This window comes from Pelodiscus sinensis, chromosome 17 (assembly GCF_052426305.1).
Source record: "Pelodiscus sinensis isolate ZL-2025 chromosome 17, ASM5242630v1, whole genome shotgun sequence".
In the NCBI taxonomy this organism is placed as follows: domain Eukaryota; kingdom Metazoa; phylum Chordata; order Testudines; family Trionychidae; genus Pelodiscus; species Pelodiscus sinensis.
This window is the reverse complement of record NC_143068.1, coordinates 20,830,515-20,851,892: the sequence shown is the minus strand read 5'-3', so window position 1 is coordinate 20,851,892 and position 21,378 is coordinate 20,830,515. Positions and strand designations below refer to the sequence as shown.

At 46.2% G+C, this 21,378-nt stretch overlaps 1 protein-coding gene across 12 annotated transcripts in view; it reads right to left on the bottom strand.

Annotated features, from left to right (window-relative positions):
* ADNP (activity dependent neuroprotector homeobox) overlaps nucleotides 1–21,378 on the bottom strand; it is a 64,117-nt gene that overhangs the window by 6,378 nt on the left and 36,361 nt on the right. For all 12 annotated transcript variants that reach the window (XM_089769677.1, XM_075901194.2, XM_075901195.2 and 9 more), the window contains 2 exons: nucleotides 3,081–3,193; nucleotides 142–234 (listed from right to left, as the gene is read on the bottom strand). In XM_089769677.1, coding sequence (XP_089625803.1) covers nucleotides 142–234; nucleotides 3,081–3,193 — 206 coding nt within the window. The remainder of the gene's footprint in view (nucleotides 1–141; nucleotides 235–3,080; nucleotides 3,194–21,378) is intronic.

Genomic DNA, 21,378 nt, shown 5'->3' with positions numbered 1-21,378 from the left:
TTGTTCCTTGTATAACAAAAGCACTATTCTAATAATCTTTTAAGTAAAATACTACAAAAACCATCATTTGTGCCATACACCATTTGAAAGTTACTGCCTTCAGGATCTGTCTGAGTGAGATTATGTGGAGCCATTACTAACCTGATTTTTTGTAAGCGATGGATCCCACAATCCTACATCTTCCCATGTAGTGTTTTTCAAATAAAAGTCATTAGGTTCAAACTGTTTAAAATCCTGGAAAAGGGCGGATGGGAAGACAGAGAAACATCAAAAACAAAAACTGACTTACCTATTAATTACTTATGAAGATACCCGTACAGCCCTCTGTCCACCAAACACTAACTACAAATAGTACAAGAGATCATTAACCCAAGTAGGGATGTAATAGTATAGTTGATTAACCGATAAGCAAAAGCTTATCAGTTAATGCTATAGACTACACACATTTCCCTCCTCCTTTGCCAGTTAATTTTTTAGCAGGCTGGCCAGCAGCCCAGCTTAGTTCTGGCTCACACTGGGTCTGGGATCTACTCCTGCTGTGGCTCTGCATTTAAAGTGTATTAGGAGCCATGCGGGCAGGCAGCCCCGCTTAGTTCTGGCTCCCACCAGGTCCAGGAGCTTACCCTCCCACCCCCAACAGGGGCTGCTGCCACTCAGCACTCATTGTAGTGGCAGGGGGCTCCTCGCAAGTGTTTTTCAGAAGTGTTCACCTGATGGTTCCCACTTAGTTGAACACTGAAGATTCAACATTTTAAAGAAATCAGGTGTTTCAATATGGGCATAAGCTTCAATTTTTAAAAAATTCTAGCATGGGGACTTAAGAGAAGTTTTTAAAAGCACCTTAAAACCCATTTTTGAAAGAATCTAAGATACTCTGAAGCCCAAATTCTGACAAAGTCAACTCAGGCCCCTCAAAGCCTAAATCACTTTTAAAATGAAAATGTTACCCTGAAGTACATTATTCAACCCACACTTATTCAAAGCAATTTATCCCAAACAAAAAGACACACACTCATTTTCTTTGGAAATGAACTAGAACAATGACACAAAGAAGAGGAGCTAGTTTAGAACAAGAACAAAGCAAAGACGACTATAATCCAGGGGTGGCTATAATCTAAATGTGGCCCCAGTTTGCCTGGATCTGGCTCTGAAGCTTGGGGCTCCTGCACAGCATCAGGGAGCAGTGTTGGTGCTCCAACCCTACACCCTCCCACACACTCCCCAGCTTCCCACTGTGTGGGGGAACCACAAGCCTCATAGGCTGGATTCAGGCAAGCCTGGGGCTAGATCCAACCCATGGGCCCTGCTTGGTGGGGAGAGGAAGTGGCTCTGCACACCGCTGCTCTCCCCCTCCCCCCAAAGCTGGGAAAACAGCAGCACAGCAAAGCACTGCCTGGAAGCTTTTCCCATGGCACTTCAATTGGCCATACCAGCGGCCAATAGGAGCAGTGGGGTGGAGAGAGGGCACAGGGCAGTGCCTGGAAGTGGCAAGGGACACGGAGCCATGAATACCCAGGGAGCTGAGCCAGGTAAGTGCTCCTCCATCCCACTCCTGCACACTACCACCCTCCCAGACCCAGCAATCTGCAACCCAATTCTGCATCTTTCCTTCCCATACCCCAAGCCTGCTTCCCAGCAGACCCCTCCCACACACCAAACCCCTCATTTTTGGCTTTACCCCAGACCCTTGCCCCCCCCCCCAAATCTACTAGCCTAGCCCCCCCAGGCTGTGATGTGTGAAGTATCTTCTTGCTTCTCATTTGAGGGCCACATCAGTGAGGTGTTTTTTTTCTTCTCACTTTTGTGCGCCACTGACTGATTTTTCTGTGGGTCAGCAGCCCCAGACCCCCCAAAAAAGGTTTCCCACACCTGCTATAATCCATGGGGTGCTAAAGAGCTGCAGAGGAATGGAAAGAGGATTGTACATGGTACTGACTTGAAGAAAAGAGGGTATCTTAAAGTTTGTCAGTAACTAATAGCAGAATATGTCTTGGGGCTTTGTCTACCCTACAGAGTTTTTAGTGACAAAGCTCTGTCAAGCCAGGCACTGTAAATTTGTTGCCACTTTCCGTGACAAAATACTTCCAATCTTATACGACAATGAGTCGTTTGCACTTTTGTCTTTTGGAGAGACAAATAAAAGTTTTATCATTTTATTGGCAGTGTAGACAAAGCCGTCTTGTAACATGGTAACCTATTGTCCTGCACTGAAATACATGTACAAATCTCAGTTCATCTCTTGGCCTCCAGCGTAGCAGGCTCCTAGGCCATGTCTAGGCTAGAATTTAAAGGAGTCATTTTACTACAACAGACAGCATCTGCTAACCTTATTTAAAAGTCTAGCAAAGACAAAGCACACCCACTGTCTTCAATACATGTCAAACCAGTCAAGTTAAAACCTAACAATGCACCTTGTTTTTAAAAGATGTTGATAAGCACTCAAGCTTATGTTATACCTTTAAATCCAATACTAGATAAGGCTTAAAAGTAGGGATGTAAAATCTCATTTAATTGGTTAAATGGTTAAATGTGAAGTTTAACCAGTTAACCAATGGCAGGGGAGAGAAGGGGCATGTTCCGGCTGGGCTGCAGTGCCCACTGGCCCCTGTTGGGCTGGAGCAGCCCCCTGCCTGCATGCCTCCCCCCCCAGCCCACCGCAAACAGAGGCAGCCTCCAACACCTAAAACAGCCCCCATCTGTGGTGGGCCCGAGGGGCTGGAGCAGCCCGCTGCCCACAGCGGGAGAGAAGCAGCTCTAGCCCCACTGGTTAACTAGAACCATTTAGGGTAATGCTTACTGGTTAATCTTTCACATCCTTACATAAAAGCTGCTAACCTTAGTAACCTTTCAAGAATGACTCTTCTACATGGTATGCATTCTAACAGAATCTGGTGGTAAAATGACAGGGTAAAACTGAAGATCCTTAAAGGTTTATCAGAGAAATATAAGGATCCCTCCCCATCTGATGTCGTGGTAGCTAACACAACATTTTTATTAAATCTCAGTAAGAAATATTACATTAGCTGAAGATTGATTCAAAGTGCCTCAATTCTAACCAGAAAGCTACATCAGATACTTACTTCTATGTGTTCTTTACAGTATTCCAAACCAATGTCACTAAGTATTTTTTTCACAGTTTTCCGGGCTTTTCTTAAACTGCCAAGGTTGTTGACAGGAAGTTGGAACATAGTTTCTATTGAAAAAGAAAGTAATAAGGGGAAAAGAAATTTAAGTCAAAATATGTTTTGTCTCATCAAGCGCTGCACTTTTAATTCTCAGTAATATATTCTCACTTCACCCACATCATGGAACATAAAGCGCTGTCACCATTTCTTAAGAAAGACTAGTACATTTTCTGTCTGGTTTGTTCTGAAAATGAAGTGGGCTGTGAAAACTAAATGTTGTCAAACTTTAAAGTGAACACTCAACAGAAGAGTTGATGCAATGACTACTGAAAAGAAAACGTCTACTCAAGCAGCACCTGGGGACAACTTTAAAAATGTATTTCCATTTAGATCATTTACCTACTGTGTCAAAGCTCTTACAAATACAATACGTTATTTTGTGAATATGGATTCTAGCTCATCTGGAAGGTGATAAATCAGGGCTTGAAGGAATTTTGTTTTTTTGAGAGACTTCTCTTAAATCAATCTATAGCAGTTTTCTTACATTTACATCCAACAGCAAGGAAGTGAACTGGTTACACGTTCAATGATATTTTTCACACCAATGTCTCCTCTAATCTTTTCTATCAATGTGCAGAATAAATTTTATATGCCATGAAGCATGTGTGAATGTGCACCAACAGTAGAAACAAAACCTAGGTGTGGGTACTCTGCTAATCAGCTTGGTGGCATTTGAATCTTTCTTGAGCGACACCACACAAGCTCACAGTTTACAGGGAAGACTGGCGCGCGCGCACACACACTAAGGACATGTCTACACTGGGGAGTTATTTCAAAACTACAAGGTGGTCATCCACACTATGAAGCCTGTTTTTTCAAAATAATGGGCTTATTTCAAAATAACTCCTGCTTGTGAAGAGGAATAAGCTTATTTTGAAATAACCTGGTAGTGTAGACATAGCCTAAGCTTTTAGACCCCTCTGTTTTCACAGAGAAGTTTCAAGTGTAGAATATTGAAATGGGACTCTGAAAAGAGTTCTCTGTTCAAGAACACATTGGGGATCACTGCTACTCCATTTTCCATATTTCTGAATTTGATTTGAGTGGTTTACAAGCAACTAAAGAGGTCAATAAAGATTGTAATCAGCACGTATGTTTGCCTATTAAGATGACTTTACTTAGCCAGAGCCCATTTCAGGATTCTAGGTTTTTCTTTCAACAACTAAGAAGTCACCAAAACACCCAGAACTGTCTGAACAATACCAATTTTTGCTCTTATAAATAATCCCATTATAGGATCAGAATCTATCCCATCTCAACTTGGCTTCTGAAGTTCAGATACACCTGTAGATATAGTTTTAATGAGGGATGTGAAATCCTGTGTAATTGGCTAATGAACTGAACCGAAAATTTACTTCATGCTTAATGGTTAACCAGTTAAGGGGGGGGCGGGTCACTCCACCCCAGCTGGAGTGGTCCCTTCACCTCACTGTGGTCATGCTGGAGCAGCCCCACCTGCAACGCACCTGGGCATGCCGCAGACAAAGGGCTACCCTGGATGGCTGGAGCAGCCCCTACCCATAGTGGTCAGGGAGCTGCTCCAGCCCCAACCAGTTAATCAAACCAGTAAGTATCACCCATTAAGGGTGATGCTTACCAGTTCATTGGTTAACCTTTTACATCCCTAGTTTAAACGCTTACTAATCTTTACATGCTATCCCTGGAATCCGAAATGATTAATAAGACATCTACAAAAATACTATTTTGGTATGTGAAAATACATAAAAATAGGTCCTCTTTTAATTCTATCATAAAATCAGTACCAATTTCTATTAATTTATAACAAGACTTACAGTGGCATTTCCTAAACTACAAATGGCTATGGACTGTGATAACAGAACTATTGCTAGATATCTGACAACCCGTCCCTCCCTCCTTCCCTCCCAAGCCTCACCACATGCTCCTTACAAAGGTTGCTTCTTTTGATTATCTACATACTGGTGTTTTCAGAAAAAAATCCTGGTATTTATACCAGTGCACCAGCTGTCTGTCCAAAGTCCAGACAGCCTCTAGCATCTTGCCAACACCAGAGCTCCCACTATTAACAACACTGTTGGAGCTGAATTTGACATTAGCAATGATGGGAAGTTTTTCAGAAAATAAACCTAGAATAGACAAGGTTTCCAAACAGAATAGTGCTAGTACATGTCACTGAAATCAATCTCACAAGCTGCAAATATTACTGGGAGCAAGTGCTGCTAGCCAATAACTGCTTCATTCTTAATGAATTAAAAATGGCTATCAAGAAAAAGCTGTTGATTGTCACACCATGGAAAATTCCTATTACCACAATTTACAGATTATGAGGAAGGCCAGGCCCTTTGCAAAAACCTCTATGGTAAAATTTTAAACAGTTTCTCAACCAAGGGAAGTAGAAACATTTTCATTCAATATCTAGTATAACTCACTTGATTACTCTCAATATCCTCACGTTCTTGTGTTTTAAAGATGCTTGCCTCTCTAGAAATTTGTCTAATGTGTTTAAAACATTTCAGGGATAATAGAGTTACTGTTTACATCCAAACTATTACCGACAATAGAATGACAAGGACACAATGCAAATTTAATATTGATGGTTTGTTTTCAAATCCCAAAAAAGGAAATTCAAAGATATTTCAATAGACTTTGTATTTAATTTTCTCTAAGCAACACGTTTAAAGTAAACTCTAGTAATAGTACTACCACAAACATGACTAGTATGATGAAGATACGATGTAAATTCAAGTGTATCAACCAAATGCTATACAAATTAAGATTATTGATGTATCTTTAGAAGATTTAAATTTGAATGAGACTAAAGCACTAAACTAATTTCACTTACACCTGCAGTTACTTTTCAGAAAGAACAGTTACTTACCTCGTAACTGTGATTCTTCAAGATGTGCTGCTCATGTCCATTCCAATATAGGTGTGTGCAACGCAGCATGCACGCATAGTCGGAAGCTTTTCCCTCAGCAGTACCCTTAGGGACAGCAGAGGAGCCCCCTGGAGTGGCGCCGGTATATTGGCCCATATATACCCCTGCTGTCCCCCTCACCCACTCTGTTCCTTCTTACCAGAATACTCCGGAGAGAGGGCAGCAGGGGTGGGATTTGGAATGGACATGAGCAACACATCTAGAAGAATCACAGTTATGAAGTAATCGTTCTTTCTTCGAGTGATTGCTCATGTGCATTCCAATATAGGTGACTCCAAAGCAGAACCTTTAGAGGAGGGCTGGATGTTGAAGCCACAGAGGAGTGGAGGACGGCCCTGCCCAAGGCAGCGACTTCCCTAGCTTGATGTGTTAGCGCATAGTGATTGGCAAAGGTATGGACAGACGACCATGTAGTGGCTCTGCAGATGTCCAAGATGGGAACCTGGGCCACGAAAGTGGTGGAGGCTACCACGGCTCTCGTGGAGTGCGCTCTAAGGGGTGGAGCCGGTACCCCCGCCAGGGCATAGCCCTCCTTGATACAAGCAGTTATCCAGGAGGAGATCCGCTAGAAGGACACGGGTTGGCCCCTCACCCATTCCGCAATGGCCACAAAGAATTGTGGTGACTTCCTGAATGGTTGTGTCCTGTCTAAATAAAAGGCTAATGCTCTACACACATCCAAAGTGTGAAAAGCCTGTTTTTTCCCCAGACGCGTGCGCCTTGGGGTAAAAGACAAGCAGGAAAATATCCTGGGAGGTGTGGAAAGAGGACACTATCTTGGGCAGAAAGGCGGGGTGGGGGCGGAGTCTAACCTTGTCTTTGAAAAACACCATGTAGGGGAGATCCAAGTTAAGTGCCCTGAGTTCGGATACTCTCCTAGCTGATGCGAGTGCCACCAGAAGAGACACCTTATATGATAGGTATAGGAGAGAACACATTGCTAACGGTTCGAACGGGGGTCCCATGAGTTTGGAAAGTGGGACTGTAGCCTGCCTTGGGTGCACCCCCATCTGGGATGCCCAGATGCAGACCCGCTTCTACTTAGCAAGTGGTCCTAGTGGAGGGCTTCTGGCTACCCAGCAGGACTTCCTGAACCCGTTCTGAGCACTGAAGCTCCTCCGCTGTCAACCACAGAGCTTCCACGCTGTCAAGTGCAGCAAATGCAAGTCCGGGTGGCAGAACCTGCCCGAGTCCTGAGATATCAGGTCCGGGAGCAGCGGGAGAGTCATGGGTCTCTCGCATGACAGGTTGAGAAGGGTTGAAAAACCAGTGTTGCCTGGGCCATGCTGGGGCAATTAGAATCAGGGATGCCCTGAATTCCCGCACTCTAAGGAGAACCCTGTGAATTAGCAGGAATGGTGGGAAGGCATACAGCAGGGCCTGCGGCTAGGGGAGGAGGAGAGCATCTCCCAGGGAACACTGCCCCATGAGGGAGCAGAACCATGGCCACTTCTTGTTCTGTCCTGTGGTGAATAGGTCTAGATGAGGAGACCCCCATGCATGGAAGACAGATTGAGCTACATCCCACCTCAGGGTCCATTCGTGTCCCACAAAGGATCTGCTCAGCCTGTCTGCCAGGACGTTTTGGGAACCCGGGAGGTACAAGGCCATTGGGCAGATATCCGCCCCGAAGCAGAGGTCCCACAGGCGAATCACTTCAAAGCACAGGCGAGGAGAATGAGCCCCGCCCTGCCTGTTTAGATACGCCACCGCTGTCGTGTTGTCTGACAGAATGAGGACAGACTTGCCCCTGAGGTGGGGAAGGAAAACTGCACAAGCCAGTCGGACTGCCCGGAGCTCCCTGATGTTTATATGCAGGGAGATCTTGTTCACAGACCACATACCTTGCGTGTGTAGGTCTCCTAAGTGGGCTCCCCAGCCCATGTCCGACGCATCTGTTACCAGGCGGATGGATGGCATTGATCTGGAGAACGGGACTCCTGCACAGACCTCTGCCTGGTGGATCCACCAGTCCAGCGCAAGGAGGACGGGGCCGGAAACCGTCAGCACTCTGTCCCATGAGCGAGCGGACAGGTTGTGGACTCGCGACAACCACATCTGTAATGGGCACATGCGCAGTCTGGTGTGCTGCACTACATAACTGCAGGCTGCCATGAGGCCCAGGAGATGCATCCAGGTCCGGGCAGTGGTCACTGGAAAATTCTAGAGCGCCCTGACTGCCGTCTCTATTGTGAGGAACTGAGAGTTGTGTAGAGAAGCCCTCGCTGACAGAGTCCAGGGTGGCACCCACAAACTCTATTATTGGGGTAGGAGTTAGGTTTGATTTGTCCAGATTTAGCAGGAGGCCTAAGTCGTCGAAGAGCGTGCGGACTATGGTGATGTGGTCTTTCTTCTGAGTCTCTGAGTTCCACCTCAGGAGCCAATCGTCTAGGTAGGGGAACATCTGGACGCCCCTTTTCTTGAGCACGGCGGCCACCACCGACATGCATTTGGTGAAGACCCGAGAGGCCATGGAAATACCAAAGGAGAGAGCGGTGAATTGGTAGTGGTCCAGGCCCAGAGAAAATTGGAGGAACCTGCGATGGTGGAGGGCGATTGAAATGTGGAAGTAAGCACCTTTCAAGTCGAGGGTAGCGTACCAGTCTCCAGGGGCTAATGAGGGAATTATAAATGCCAGAATCACCATTCTGAATTTTGCTTTGGCAATAAAGGAAATGAGGGCTCTGAGGTCCAGGATGGGACAGAGGCCCCCTTTTGCCTTTGGGACCAGAAAGTAGCAGGATTAGAACCCCGTCCCAAAACTCAGGGGGAACGCGTTCCACCACCCCTACCATAAGGAGACGTTGGACTTCCTCTTGAAGCAGAGGCTCGTGAGAGGGGTACCTGAAAAAGGATGTGGTACGGGGTTAGGCAGGAGGGGGAAGAGTGAAAAGGGATTACATAACCACTTTCCACTATCTCCAGCACCCATCAGTCCAATGTAACAGACCACAAGATCTGAAGGAAGTGTGATAAACGGTCCCGGAAAATTAGAGGGGAGACTGGTAAGATGCCCTCAGGGGTGCCATCAAAAACCCTGACAGGGGCCCAGGAGTTTGTTAGAGGGCCCCTGATTGTTATCTGCAGCTGGGCGCAGCCGGCACCTGTTGTTCCTGCCACTGACACTCCTGCCCCTACGTCGGGCGAAGTCGGGGCATGGGCCCTGGGGAGGCACACTAGGAACATTCCTATTCGAGTATGAATGCTTCTGGGTGGCCAGGGTGTGCAAGCCCAAGGATTTTAGCATCGCCCTGGTATCTTTTAGGCCATGAAGCCACTGGTCAGTCTGCTCCAAAAAGTGAGGGGCCCTCAAAAGGGAGGTCCTGAATGGTGTTTTGGAGCTCCAGTGGCACCCCAGAGCCCTGGAGCCATGAGCTATGGCACAGGACCACCCCGGTGGCCATCACCTGAGCTGCGGCATCGGCCACATCGAGAGCCACTTGGAGAGCCGCTCTGGAGATTGCTTTCCCCTCTTTGTGGAGAGCCTTATACTCCGAACAGGAGTCTCTGGGGAGCAAGTTTGTAAATTTGTCCATCGGCACCCAGATGTTGAAGGCGTAACAGGATAAGAGGACTTGCTGGTTGGCAATGAGGTATTGGATGCCCCCAGATGCGTAGACCTTCCTGCCCAGTAGGTCAGTCTTTTTGGCCTCCCTATTCTTAGGGGTGGCAGCAGGCTGCCCTGGTCTCTCTCTTTGATTGACAGCTTGCACCTCCAAAGAGCCTGGGGGCGGCTGAGAAAAGAGGTGTTCGTTACCCTCTTGGGGGACAAAGTACCTCCTTTCTGCATGCTTGTCGGTTGGGGGAATGAAGGCGGGGGTTTGCCACAATGCACTGGGACATGGACTCTGGCTTGCTGTGGTGCTGAGGTGGTAGAGGAGGCATGGCTGCACTGGAGTCCCGCATGGAGGTAGGTGCCAGTGGGCCCTGGATCGGCGGCAGCGCTGGGCGATGATGCCATGTACTGGGATGGTACCAGGGGTACTGGTGCCTCAGTGGCTGGTGCCGTAGGGGTTGGGTGATGCTGCCTGCCCTCATGCACCGGGTCTTTGGGCGCCCTGGAAGGGGAGCGGTGCTGAGTGTCCCTGTGCCGCCTGGAGGCTGCCAGGGTGGGAGGAGAAGAGGAGGATGACTCTATGAGGACCCTTGCTGTCTCCAAGGCCTCTGGTGTGGATGGACCTGGGAAGTCCTCTGAAGGGCTAATGTTCCTTTGCTAGGAGGAGTGCCTGCCCGACCTAGAAGACCCGGGCTCCGGGCTTGTCGGCACTGTGTGCCCCACTATAGGGCGCCCGCCTAGGCGGGGACTGACCCCTGGTGGCCACCTCTTCTTCTGCGGTTCCGGCGATTGAGAGTGGTGCCAGACTCTCTGCGGTGCCAGAGAGGCGCAATGCACAGAGCCATCGCACACCGAGGCTGGCGCGCTGTGGAAGGCTGGTGCAGAGGCCAGTGCCAGCCGAAGTGCCACCTCCATTAGGAGGATCTTAAGGAGGAACTCCCGTTCGCGCTTAGTCCTGGGCTTAAACGCCTTGCAAATTTTACAGGCTTCTGTAAGGTGTGTTTCTCTCAGACACTTTAAGCACGAGGAATGTGGATTTCCACACGGCATAGGCCTAGTGCACTTTTTGCAGGGCTTAAAGCCTTGCAGACCAGGCATGCCTTACCACAGGGCTGCGGGGTGCAGTCAAAGAAAACACAAGGAAAAGTCTGTAACTTAATTTGCAGGTACTTAGCTGAAGATTAACTAAAAGAAAGAGAAGAACAATGAAGACAATGATCTCAGTGAGGAGCTGAGGGTTGTTCCAACAACCCGTCATGGCGGTAAGAAGGAACCAAGTGCGCGAGAGGGCCAGCAGGGGTATATATGGGCCAATATACCGGCGCCACTCCAGGGGACTCCCCTGCTGGCCCTAAGGGTACTGCTGAGGTAAAAGCTTCTTACGGTGCGTGTATGCTGCGCACACACCCCTATATTGGAATGCACATGAGCAATCACTCGAAGAAGAAGGTACATTTATTTTTAAAAAACCACTAATACTTTGCTCTTACATAGCACTTTAAGACACTTTATGAACATTTAGTGTCAGTATCCTGAAGTATATCCATTTTACAACTGAGGAAAAAAGAAAATCAGTTACAAAGTGGGGAATGGAAAATGGGCTCTAACCGATCTAGAATAAGTAAGCAATATTGTCTATTAAAATCAAAACCTCTCTCATTTTAACTATAGATTACCCTAGCCCATTCCTCAGAACAAGATGCAGACAAAAGACCAAAAACAAAAAAATCAAAAAAAAAAACCCACCCCACACAAAACCACCCCACACACCCTCTCCCCAAAACAACATACAAACAAACAACTGCATTGCTACTGGTATCTTTATAAATGGCAATCTCAGAGAAGCCAAGGACTGAGTGGACCATGAACTAACGTGATTCCTTAGTCACTCCATAAAATTGCTGAGATGCTCTGGGTGGATGAAGGAGGGAGAGAGAGAGAGCCAGGAGAGACTCTTGAGCCATTGCCTGTATAGTACTTGTTCTGAACAGGGATTTCAGTTGCCTACTCTTGTGAATCCATCATCTTTCACGAGCAATGAACATATGTGCAATTAAAAAAATTAGTAAAGTAGTGTCATTAAAAGGGAGTCTGACCATTCAAAAATTAAACTTCCCAGATAATTTGAAGTCAGCCTTTGTGAATTCTGTTAATCTATTTGCAAGTGTTTTTAATCATAGTAAAGATGAGGAAAGTAGATTTTTTTATGCCTTGGTTGGTAAACTTTCTTTACTATTTACACAAGGCTAATTCAACAGTCTACATTCAATCCCTTGATTCATTAGTACTTGTTCAAGTAAATGCCAAGTTGGTCCACAAGGCCCTTTCCTCTTTCAGGTCCCTCTAAGACACACTTCTACAAAGACACACACAAGAAATAAGTTAACCATAACATTCAAACATGGGAATAGAAAATATATTTGAGAACTCTTGCAATATATTTAATATTAAAAAGTAGCATTACATGTAGTTACTGCCACAAATGAAACAGAAGTAAAAACGTAAGTAAAAATCCTACTTGTATAAGATATACGTGACAATTTTATTTCTTATAGTTGGAGCAAAATCCTAACACGGCTTAGCTTTGAGCCAGTCCTATTAAAATTAAATATTATCCATGAGCTATTCAAATTTCAGACTTGTACACCAATGCAGGACAAAAAAAACAAGGACACTCATTTTGGTAAGAACTGTAAAGTGAGAGAATCAGGAAAGTTCCACTGTTACGGTTTTCAAAGGAGACAAAGATTGATGGCAATTTTTCCAAGTGGAAAAAAGCTATTATCCAAACAATTTCAACTAGATCAGCGTTTTTCCATCTTTTTTTACTTGTGGACTCATAAAATATTTCAAATAGAGGCGTGGACTCCTTTGGTAATCTTAGACATAATCTGCAGATTCCCAGGTTGAAAACCACTTGACTAAGTAGTTGGCTGACTAAAGTTAATGGTTAGTAGGGTTAAGTCTTATTTCTAATTTCCAATTGCCTACATTTCTCCATTATTTTAGTCTTTCATTGAGTGAATTAAGTGAACCCTAACATTCTCCCCCCCCCCAAAAAACCACCCCACCACAACTCTGATTTGCAATTCATTTCATTGGTCTATAGGCATAACCTGTTTCATAATGGGCCTTATATTTGCAATACTAATTCTAAACATTAGCTGGAATGTAAGGGGGCATTTCATTTTAATTTTTAAAAATTAAATATGGTTAGAGAGAGATCACCAACAACATTTTTAAGAAGTTCAAATTGGATGGGGCCAGAGAGGGTGTACCTTCAGGATAGGATATGCGCTAAAAACATTGGTTCTACAAAATCCAAAGTCCTTTTCCTTCCTACATCCTATCAAAGAAGTCAGACAGTGTGATTTTAAATACAAATGTTTTGCAATAGGAAAAATGAAGACCAGGCTTACTACTTCATACAAGTGCAAGAACAGACTTTGTTCTCACAAGGCATGTACAGTTACAAAGCAGAGCAATGCTACACTTTGCTTAAACTGAAGTAATTGTTTTCTTTTTATGACCAAAGTTCTCATTAACTGCACTTAAGGCAAAAAAAAGGGGGGGGGATTTTTTAAAGAATTTTATCAAGAAATTACACATGACTCCAAGAGCTTTTTCCCATAAAAAATCAGATGGAAATAAATCAATACTGCTCTTGACATAATCATTAGATATGGTGCACATATGTCCTTTCCAGTATCTCTTCATATAGTTAGTTGTCTGCATCATACACACAAAAGAAAAAGTGAAGTATATACAGTAGGACATAGGTTGGGATTTGACTGACCAAAATGGACTCTGAATTTCAAATCTAGGCAGATGAAATCTTAGTAATAACTTTAACCCATTATTCTACCAATGTCAGTGAGTATTCGAGTTATATCTGTAATATAACACCAGACACTTGGAGGCATTAAAACCCAATGAATTTACACTTCCAGCAAATTTTGTTTTGTCTAGAATCTCAGATTTCATTTAAAGAGCATCTAATGTTGACTGCAAAGAAAAATGGTAACCTACCTCTTGTAACTCTTTGTCGAGATTCGTTGTTCATGTCTGTTCCATGTAGCGTGCACAAATTGTTGAAAGGTTTTTTTCCTCAGTAGTAGCTTTTGGGCCAGCAGGGGAACCCCCTGGAGTGGCACCTGTATACGTGCACATATATACCCCTGCCAGCCCATCACCCCCTCAGTTCCTTTTTGCTGATGAACTCCAACAAAGAGGAGGTGGGTGGGATTTGGAATGGACATGAGCAACACATCTAGAAGAACAGTTAAGATAGGTAGATAACCAATTTTTCTTTAAGTGATTGCTCCTGTGCATTCCATGTAGGTGATTCCCAACCTGGAGGTGGGGTCAGAGCCTTAACTTACAATGGAATGTAGTACTCCCATACCAAAGGCCACATCATCCCTAGCCTGGTGCACTAAAGCATAATGGTTAATAAAGGTGTGAACTGAGGAACAGATGGCCGCCCTGCAAATGTCCAGATAGGCACATGGGCAATGAAAGTGGCTGAGGAAGCCTGGGCCCTTCCGGAGTGGGCCATGAGGGGCAGAGGCTGGTAGCCTGGCCAAATCATAGCAAGCCTTAATATAGGAGGTGATCCATGATGAGATACACTAGGCTGAGATAGGGAAGCCCTTCATTCTATCTAGTATTGCAATGAAGAGTTGGGGGGGATTTGCAAAAGGGTTTTGTCCTGTCTATCATAGGCAGCAAGCAGGCGGAAGAAGGAGCCAGTGCTGGAGGGAGCTATCTTAAAAGCTGGTCCCCCCCTAGCACCGGTGGTGGACAGGGGAGGCAGGAAGGATTGTGGGGACCAGGCGCAAGATGGGAATGAGCTGATTCCCAGCTCTGGCCCAGTCCCAGACACTGTCTCTCTGCTTTTTAAACGTATTAAGAGCCTGTCACCCCTGACTGACCTAGGGATAAGGGTGGGAGCGTGCCATGGGCGCGAGCACCTAGCCAGAACCGCCAGCTGTTCAGAACAGCTGGTAGTTCTCTGGGGAGAAGGGGAGAGACTTCACCAATCAGGGTCTGTGGGTGGGGAAACATGGGAGTGTCTTGCCCCACCTCTTCCATCTAAGGCCCTGCCACTTCAAAAATTTCCGAAGTGGCCCCTGGTCAAAAATTACTGCTCACTCCTGACGTAAGAGCTCAAAGTGGGGACCAGTAAACTTGGCAAGGACCAAACTGAGTTCCCATGGGGGAACCAGTTGGTGAACATCTGGGTATAGCCTAGCCAGATCCCTTAAAAAGCAGTGAACCATAGAATTTGCAAAGAGTGACTTGCCCTGGAAACCTGAGTGGAAGGTGGGGAAACACCCATCTCTGGAAGATGCGCAGGGCCATGTCTGCTCTGAGGGACCATTTGTGGCCTGAGAAGGACCTGCTGAACTGGTCTGCAAGGATATTCTGGGATCCCAGAAAGTAAGAAGTCACCAAGTGAATGCCCTGCTCTATGCAAAAATCCCAAAGGGCTTCCTGGCACAGAGGAAAAGAACCAACACTACCCTGTTTGTTGATACAAAATATCACTGCTGTGTTGTCCATCAGTACCAGGACACACCTGTTCCACAACAGGGGGAGGAACACCCAACAAGCGAGCCAAACTGCTCTCAGTTCTCTGACATTTATATGCAGCGACAGCTTTGATTGGGACCACATATTTTGTGCCCTTTGGCTCCTGATGTGGGCTCCGCAGCCTGTTTCAGAGGCATTCATCACCAGCTGAACTAATGGCAGGGGCCGGGAAAATGGACCCTGGAGCCACCAGTTGAGGGAAGCCATGATTTCCACCAGGACAGTCACCACCATGTCCAAGGGCTGGTAGACTGGGTTGTGCACTCGAGCCAGGCAAAGCTGTAGAGTCGAAGCCTGGCACGCTACACTACATAAGTGCATGCTGCCATGAAGCCAAGGAGCCTCATACAGTTCCTGGCAGTGGGTCACAGGCAAGGCACGCAGGCAAAAGGATGATTTCCTTGATGGCAAGAAACCGAGCTTTGGGCAGAGAGGCTGTGGCTACTGTGGAGTCCAGTAGGGCACCCACAAGTCTATTTTTTGAGTAGGGACCAGGGTGGACTTGGCCTCGTTCAGGAGGCAGCCCAGATCAAAACACACTTGCAAACTACGGATATATGTGCCAGCATTTGAGAGGTAGAGACCCCCTTCACCTGCCAATCGTCCAGATAAAGGTAGACCTGAACTTGCCATTTCCAGGGGAAAGTGGCCACCATTGCCATGCATTTGGTAAAAACTTTGGAGGACATAAACAGGTCAAAAGGAAGTGCCAAAACTGGTAGTGGTCCTGGCCCACTGTGACGTGAAGGAAACACCTGTGGGCAGGAGTAACCGAAACGTGGAAATACGCTTTTTTTTTTTTTAAATCAAGGGCAGGGTACCAGTCTCCCATGGCGTTGGGGACTAGGAAGTAACTGGAGTAAAAACCCTTGCCCCTGAACTCCTTGGGAACCTCTTCCACCACTCCTAAATCAAGGAGCTGCTGCACCTACTTGCTTAAGAGATGCTCGCAAGAGAGGTCCCTAAAGAGGGCAGGGGAAGGGTGGGAGGAAGGTTGGGAGAGGAATCGGATAGAATATGTTTCCACTATGTTCAGGACCCAACTGTCCGTTGTTATTGCTGACCATGCACTGTAGAAAATGACAGACGGGCTAAGGGAAAGGAAGGGTCAAATTGTTTACTGATGCTCTGTTGCCATTCGTATCTTCAAAATCCCGGTCGTAGACCCTGGAATTTGTTAAAAGGTCCCATCTCCTGGTCAGATAAGGAATGGGTACAGCATTTACCATTTCTATTGCCAGAGTTCCTACCCCTGTGTGTGGTGAAATCAGAACGGGGGCCCTGCTGGAAGGGATGTGATGGGACCCTAGGGTTAAGGGAACATCTTTGCGGGGCAGGGATAAGTATGCTGAAGGGCTTGAGGGTTGTCTGTTTGCTCAGAGAACAGGCCCACCTCCTCAAAGGTGCATACCCCTGTATTCTGGTCTGCGCTTTGAGAGGAATACTGGAGACCTGTAGCCACGGACTATAGCATAGAACAAGTCCTGTGGCCATGATACAGGCGGCTGCATCAGTTGAGTCCAGGGCCTCCTGCAGAGCAGCACAGGAAACTCTAGCCTCCTCCAACAAGGCCTTAAACTTCTGCTGTGATTCTTGAGACACCAGGTCTCTAAACTTGTCCATTGCCACGCAGGAGATATACAAATAGGGAGTCAGGAGCACCAGCTGACTGGCAGTCCTAAGTTGAAAACCCCCCAGAGGCATATGCCTTGCGGCCCAAGAGGTCCATCATTTTAGCCTCTTTGTTCTTAGGAGTCTGACCTGGTTGACCCTGGCGCTTCCTATGATTAGCCTCCTGAACTACAAGGGTTCCAGGAGGGGTGTGGGAGAACAGGTGTTCATGGCCCACCTGGGGAACAAAGTACCTGCACTTGACCCACTGATCAGTCGAAGGATCGAGGCTGGGGTTTGCCAGAGGGTTTTAGTAATCTTGCTCACCATCTTGTTAAGGGGGAGAGCCACCCTGGTTGGAATATCCCATGGGCTCGCCAAACCGCGGCGCTTGCACAGATCGCCCGAACCCGGCTCTTACAGGTTACAATCTACTCACCACGGGCGAGTAGACTGTATTATTTGTCAAGCCCTGAACATCCCCATTGAGGATGTTTACTGTGGGATCAGAATCTTCTGATACCCTCTCAGCCTGGAACCCCAGGCTCTGCGCAAGGCTTTTAAAAGGTCCTGGTGAGATCTTGAATTCATTGATGGCACAGATGATGTGAATCCACCCTCCTGTGCCTCATCTGGGGATGAGGAAGAAGATTCCCTCAGCACTTGCTTCTCCTGCTGTTGTTGCTAGTCCTAGGAGACCACCGACTGTTCCTATCCCACTTCATGATCCGATTCCGCCACCTCATCTCCCAAAGGTCTGGATAAAGCCTTGCGGGGGACATGTAACTGGCTTGATGGTGGAGAACAGGTCAATGGGGTCACAGACAGTTGAACCTGAGAACCTGAATAAGCAGAGGTGAGGTGGGAAGGCCCAGGATCCTGGACCTGCCGGTACGCTCAGAGGGTCCAGACTGGACACTGCACTGGAGAATACCTCTGGAATGGCTGTACGGAAGCACTTCTGTGGCAGGAGCAGTGCCAGGAAAAAGAACAGTGTCAGGAGAATGACCTGGAAGCCAAATGCCTAGATAAGACTGACTCGGACTCAGAGTCAGAAGAATAAACAGTCGCTGACCAGGGCGGAGCAGAGGAGGCTGGTGCCGGAGAACAGTGCCAGGGAGCATGTCTGGCCCTGGACTCATGCTTACCCAGGTGCTGAGACGGAGGAGGCAGCGTCAGCTACTCCAAACCAGCATCTGCTGACAGGATTGGCGTGGATGACAGGGCCAAAAGCCAGTGCACAGGACCGAGTGAAGTTCGACTGCAGAAGCTGTAGTTGGCACCAGTGCCTCGGTGCAGGTGGCACAGGTCTCCTGCTGGTGCGGCAGTTTAGAGGGAGAGGCTGGGGAAGAGGTCAACTCTATAAGCTCCTTCGCTGCCTCGAACAGATCTGGCATTAAACCTTAGTCCACCTCAGCCAAGTTGTCCTCCTAGGTTGTTTTCTGTGGGGGACCTGACTGGTGCCGACCAGGAGCTGGAGGCCTGGGAGCCGTGGCCAAGTGCCCCACCTGGAAGCACACTTTAGATGAATACCATGACAAAGACCTTTCCCTGCGGGGTCTCTGCTTGTTTTGAAGCACTGGTGACTGGGAGAGGTGCCAAGGTGCGTTGTGTCGTGGTACTAGGGACACCCTGAAACGTCCCGGTACCTCCTGCACCAAAGCAGGTGTGATTTGGGGGGCCGGCGGCTGGTACAAGACAGAATGCCTCCTCCATAATCAAGATTTTCAGCCATGAGTCCCTATCCCATTTAGCATGGGGTTTGAAGCTGCAGCAAATCTTGCAACTGACGGAGAAATAAGGCTCTCAGAGTCACTTCAGAGAGGCTCTCAGCAGGTCACCACAAGGCACTGGCTTAAAGCCATTGGCACAGGGCTTAAAGCCTTGAGGCCCAGGCATGCCCCGCATGAGGATGCAAAAAGCGAGCCCCTATTTACGCTATGAATGCTAACTTATTACTAAACAATTACAACTAACACTAAAAACTGGAACTGCTACTAGAACTATTTAAAATGAGAACCGTTTAAAATGAGAACTGGCAGAACAAGTGAGAAACATTCCAGTGACTGTCACGGATAGTAAGAAGGAACTGAGGGGATGGCGGGCCAGCAGGGCTACATTTGCACACATATACAGGTACCACTACAGGGGGCTCCCCTGCTGACCAAAAGATACCACCAAGGGAAAAACCTTCCAACAATCCGTGCATGCAGCATGTGCACACTTACACAGAATGGACATGAGCAATCACTTGAATTTTTTTTTTCCCACAATGGAAAACTACTGTGAAGTCTGCTGTCAGGCAGCAAGACAAACACCAAAAAAGGGTTACATTTTATTTTTTACTAGCACATGTATTTTGAAGCTTAATTACAATAGTTTAAATGCCAATGCCAAGCATTGTTAACGGTTTCATTTCTAAGGAGACTGAATTTGTCTGCCAATGACAACAGAAAGCAGGGATTTCACAGTGTAAAGTTAACCTCCATGGTTACACACAGAGCCACACTTCCCGCGCTGCGGCCTCTAAAAGCCGGCATCCCATATGTACCGACTTCCAGACAGTCAGAGGCAAAAGTGGGGAGGAGGAAGGAAGAGCAGGGGACTGGACTTGATGATCTCTTGAGCTCCCTTCCAGTTCTCTATGAAGCCGCCCCTCCCCCCGCTTGTAAACATGTAACTGCTCAAATTTTCAGCAGTTGCACATTTACCTGAATATTCACATTTAACATCCCTAAGTCAGAAAATATATTTTTCTCCAACATCACAAGAAAACTGGTACTAGCTGTAGGGAGAAAGAACAATTAAGCGATTTTCATATCTACTTAAACCCTCTTACTACTGAGACCCAATGAATTTAAAAAAAATCCTATTCCTAGATTCTAACATTCGTTTCCAAGAATACAGAGTTCCTGTGGAACTCCTTGCCAGAGGAGGCTAGAACTATAACAGAGTTTAAAGAGAAGCTAGATAAATTCATGGAGGTTAGGGCCATAAAAGGCTATTATAGCCAGGGGGTAGGAATGGTGTCCCTGGCCTCTGTTTGTCAGAGGCTGGAGATAGATGGCACGAGACAAATCGCTTGATTATTGTCTTCGGACCATCCCCTCCGGGGCATGTGGCGCTGGACACTGTTGTCAGACAGGCTATTGGGCTAGATGGACTTTTAGTCTGACCCAGTATGGCCGTTCTTATGTTCTAATACAGAAATCTCACCTGGTCTCTCAGATTTGAACTGACTTTTTTTTTTTCCCCCCAAAGAAATCCAAGTGTGTCCAAAACAGAAAAGTCCACATGTAGTACATGAAACTCCCAACATTTTAAGTCGTATTTGCTGGGAAAAAGCTTCCCTCTTGGAAAAAGAATTAAAGGGAATTAAAACCAATAGTAAAAGTTTTTATAGCCATATAAATAGGAAGAAAACAAAAAAAAAAAAAAAGGAAGTGGGACCCGGTAATCACTGAGGATGGAGTGGAGGTTAAGGATAATCTAGGCATGGCCCAATATCTAAACAAATACTTTGCTTCAGTCTTTAATGAGGCTAATGAAGAGCTTAGGGATAATGGCAACATAACAAATGGGCATAAGAATATGGAGGTAGATATTACCAAATCTAAGGTAGAAGTCAAACTCGAACATCTTAACGGGAGTAAATCAGGGGGCCCAGATAATCTTCATCCAAGAATATTAAAGGAACTGGTACATGAAATTGCAAGTCCATTAGCAAAAATTTTTAATGAATCTCTAAACTCAGGGGTTGGACCATTTGTCTGGAGACTTGCTAATATAGTTTCTATTTTTAATAAAGGTAAAAAAAGTGACCCGAGTAACTACAGGCTTGTTAGTTTGACATCTGTAGTATGCAAGGCCTTGGAAAAAATTTTGAAGGAGAAAGTAGTTAGGGACATTGAGGTTAATGGCACTTGGGACAAATTACAACATGGTTTTACAAAAGGTAGATCGTACCAAGCCAACCTGATGTCTTTCTTTGAGAAAGTAACAGGATTTTTTAGATAAAGGAAATGCAGTGGATCTAATCTGCCTCAATTTCAGTAAGGCATCTGATATAGTACCACATGGGGAATTATTGGATAAATTGGAAAAGACGGGGATCAATATGAAAATTGAGAGGTGGATAAGGAACTGGTTAAAGGGGAGACTACAGCAAGTCATACTGAAAGCTGAACTGACGGGCTGAAGAGAGGTTACTAGTGGAGTTCCTAAGGGATCACTTCTGGGACCATTATTATTTAATCTTTTTATTACTGACCTCGGCACTAAAAATGGGAGTGTGCTAATAATGTCTGCGGATGACACAAAGTTGGGAAGTATTGCCAATTCAGAAAAGGATCGGGATATCATACAGGAAGATCTGGATGATCTTGTAAATTAGAGTAATAGTAATAGGATGAAATTTAATAGTGAGAAGTATAAGGTTATGCATTTAGGGATTAATAACAAGAATTTTAGTTATAAGCTGGGGACACATCAGTTGGAAGTAACAGAAGAGGAGA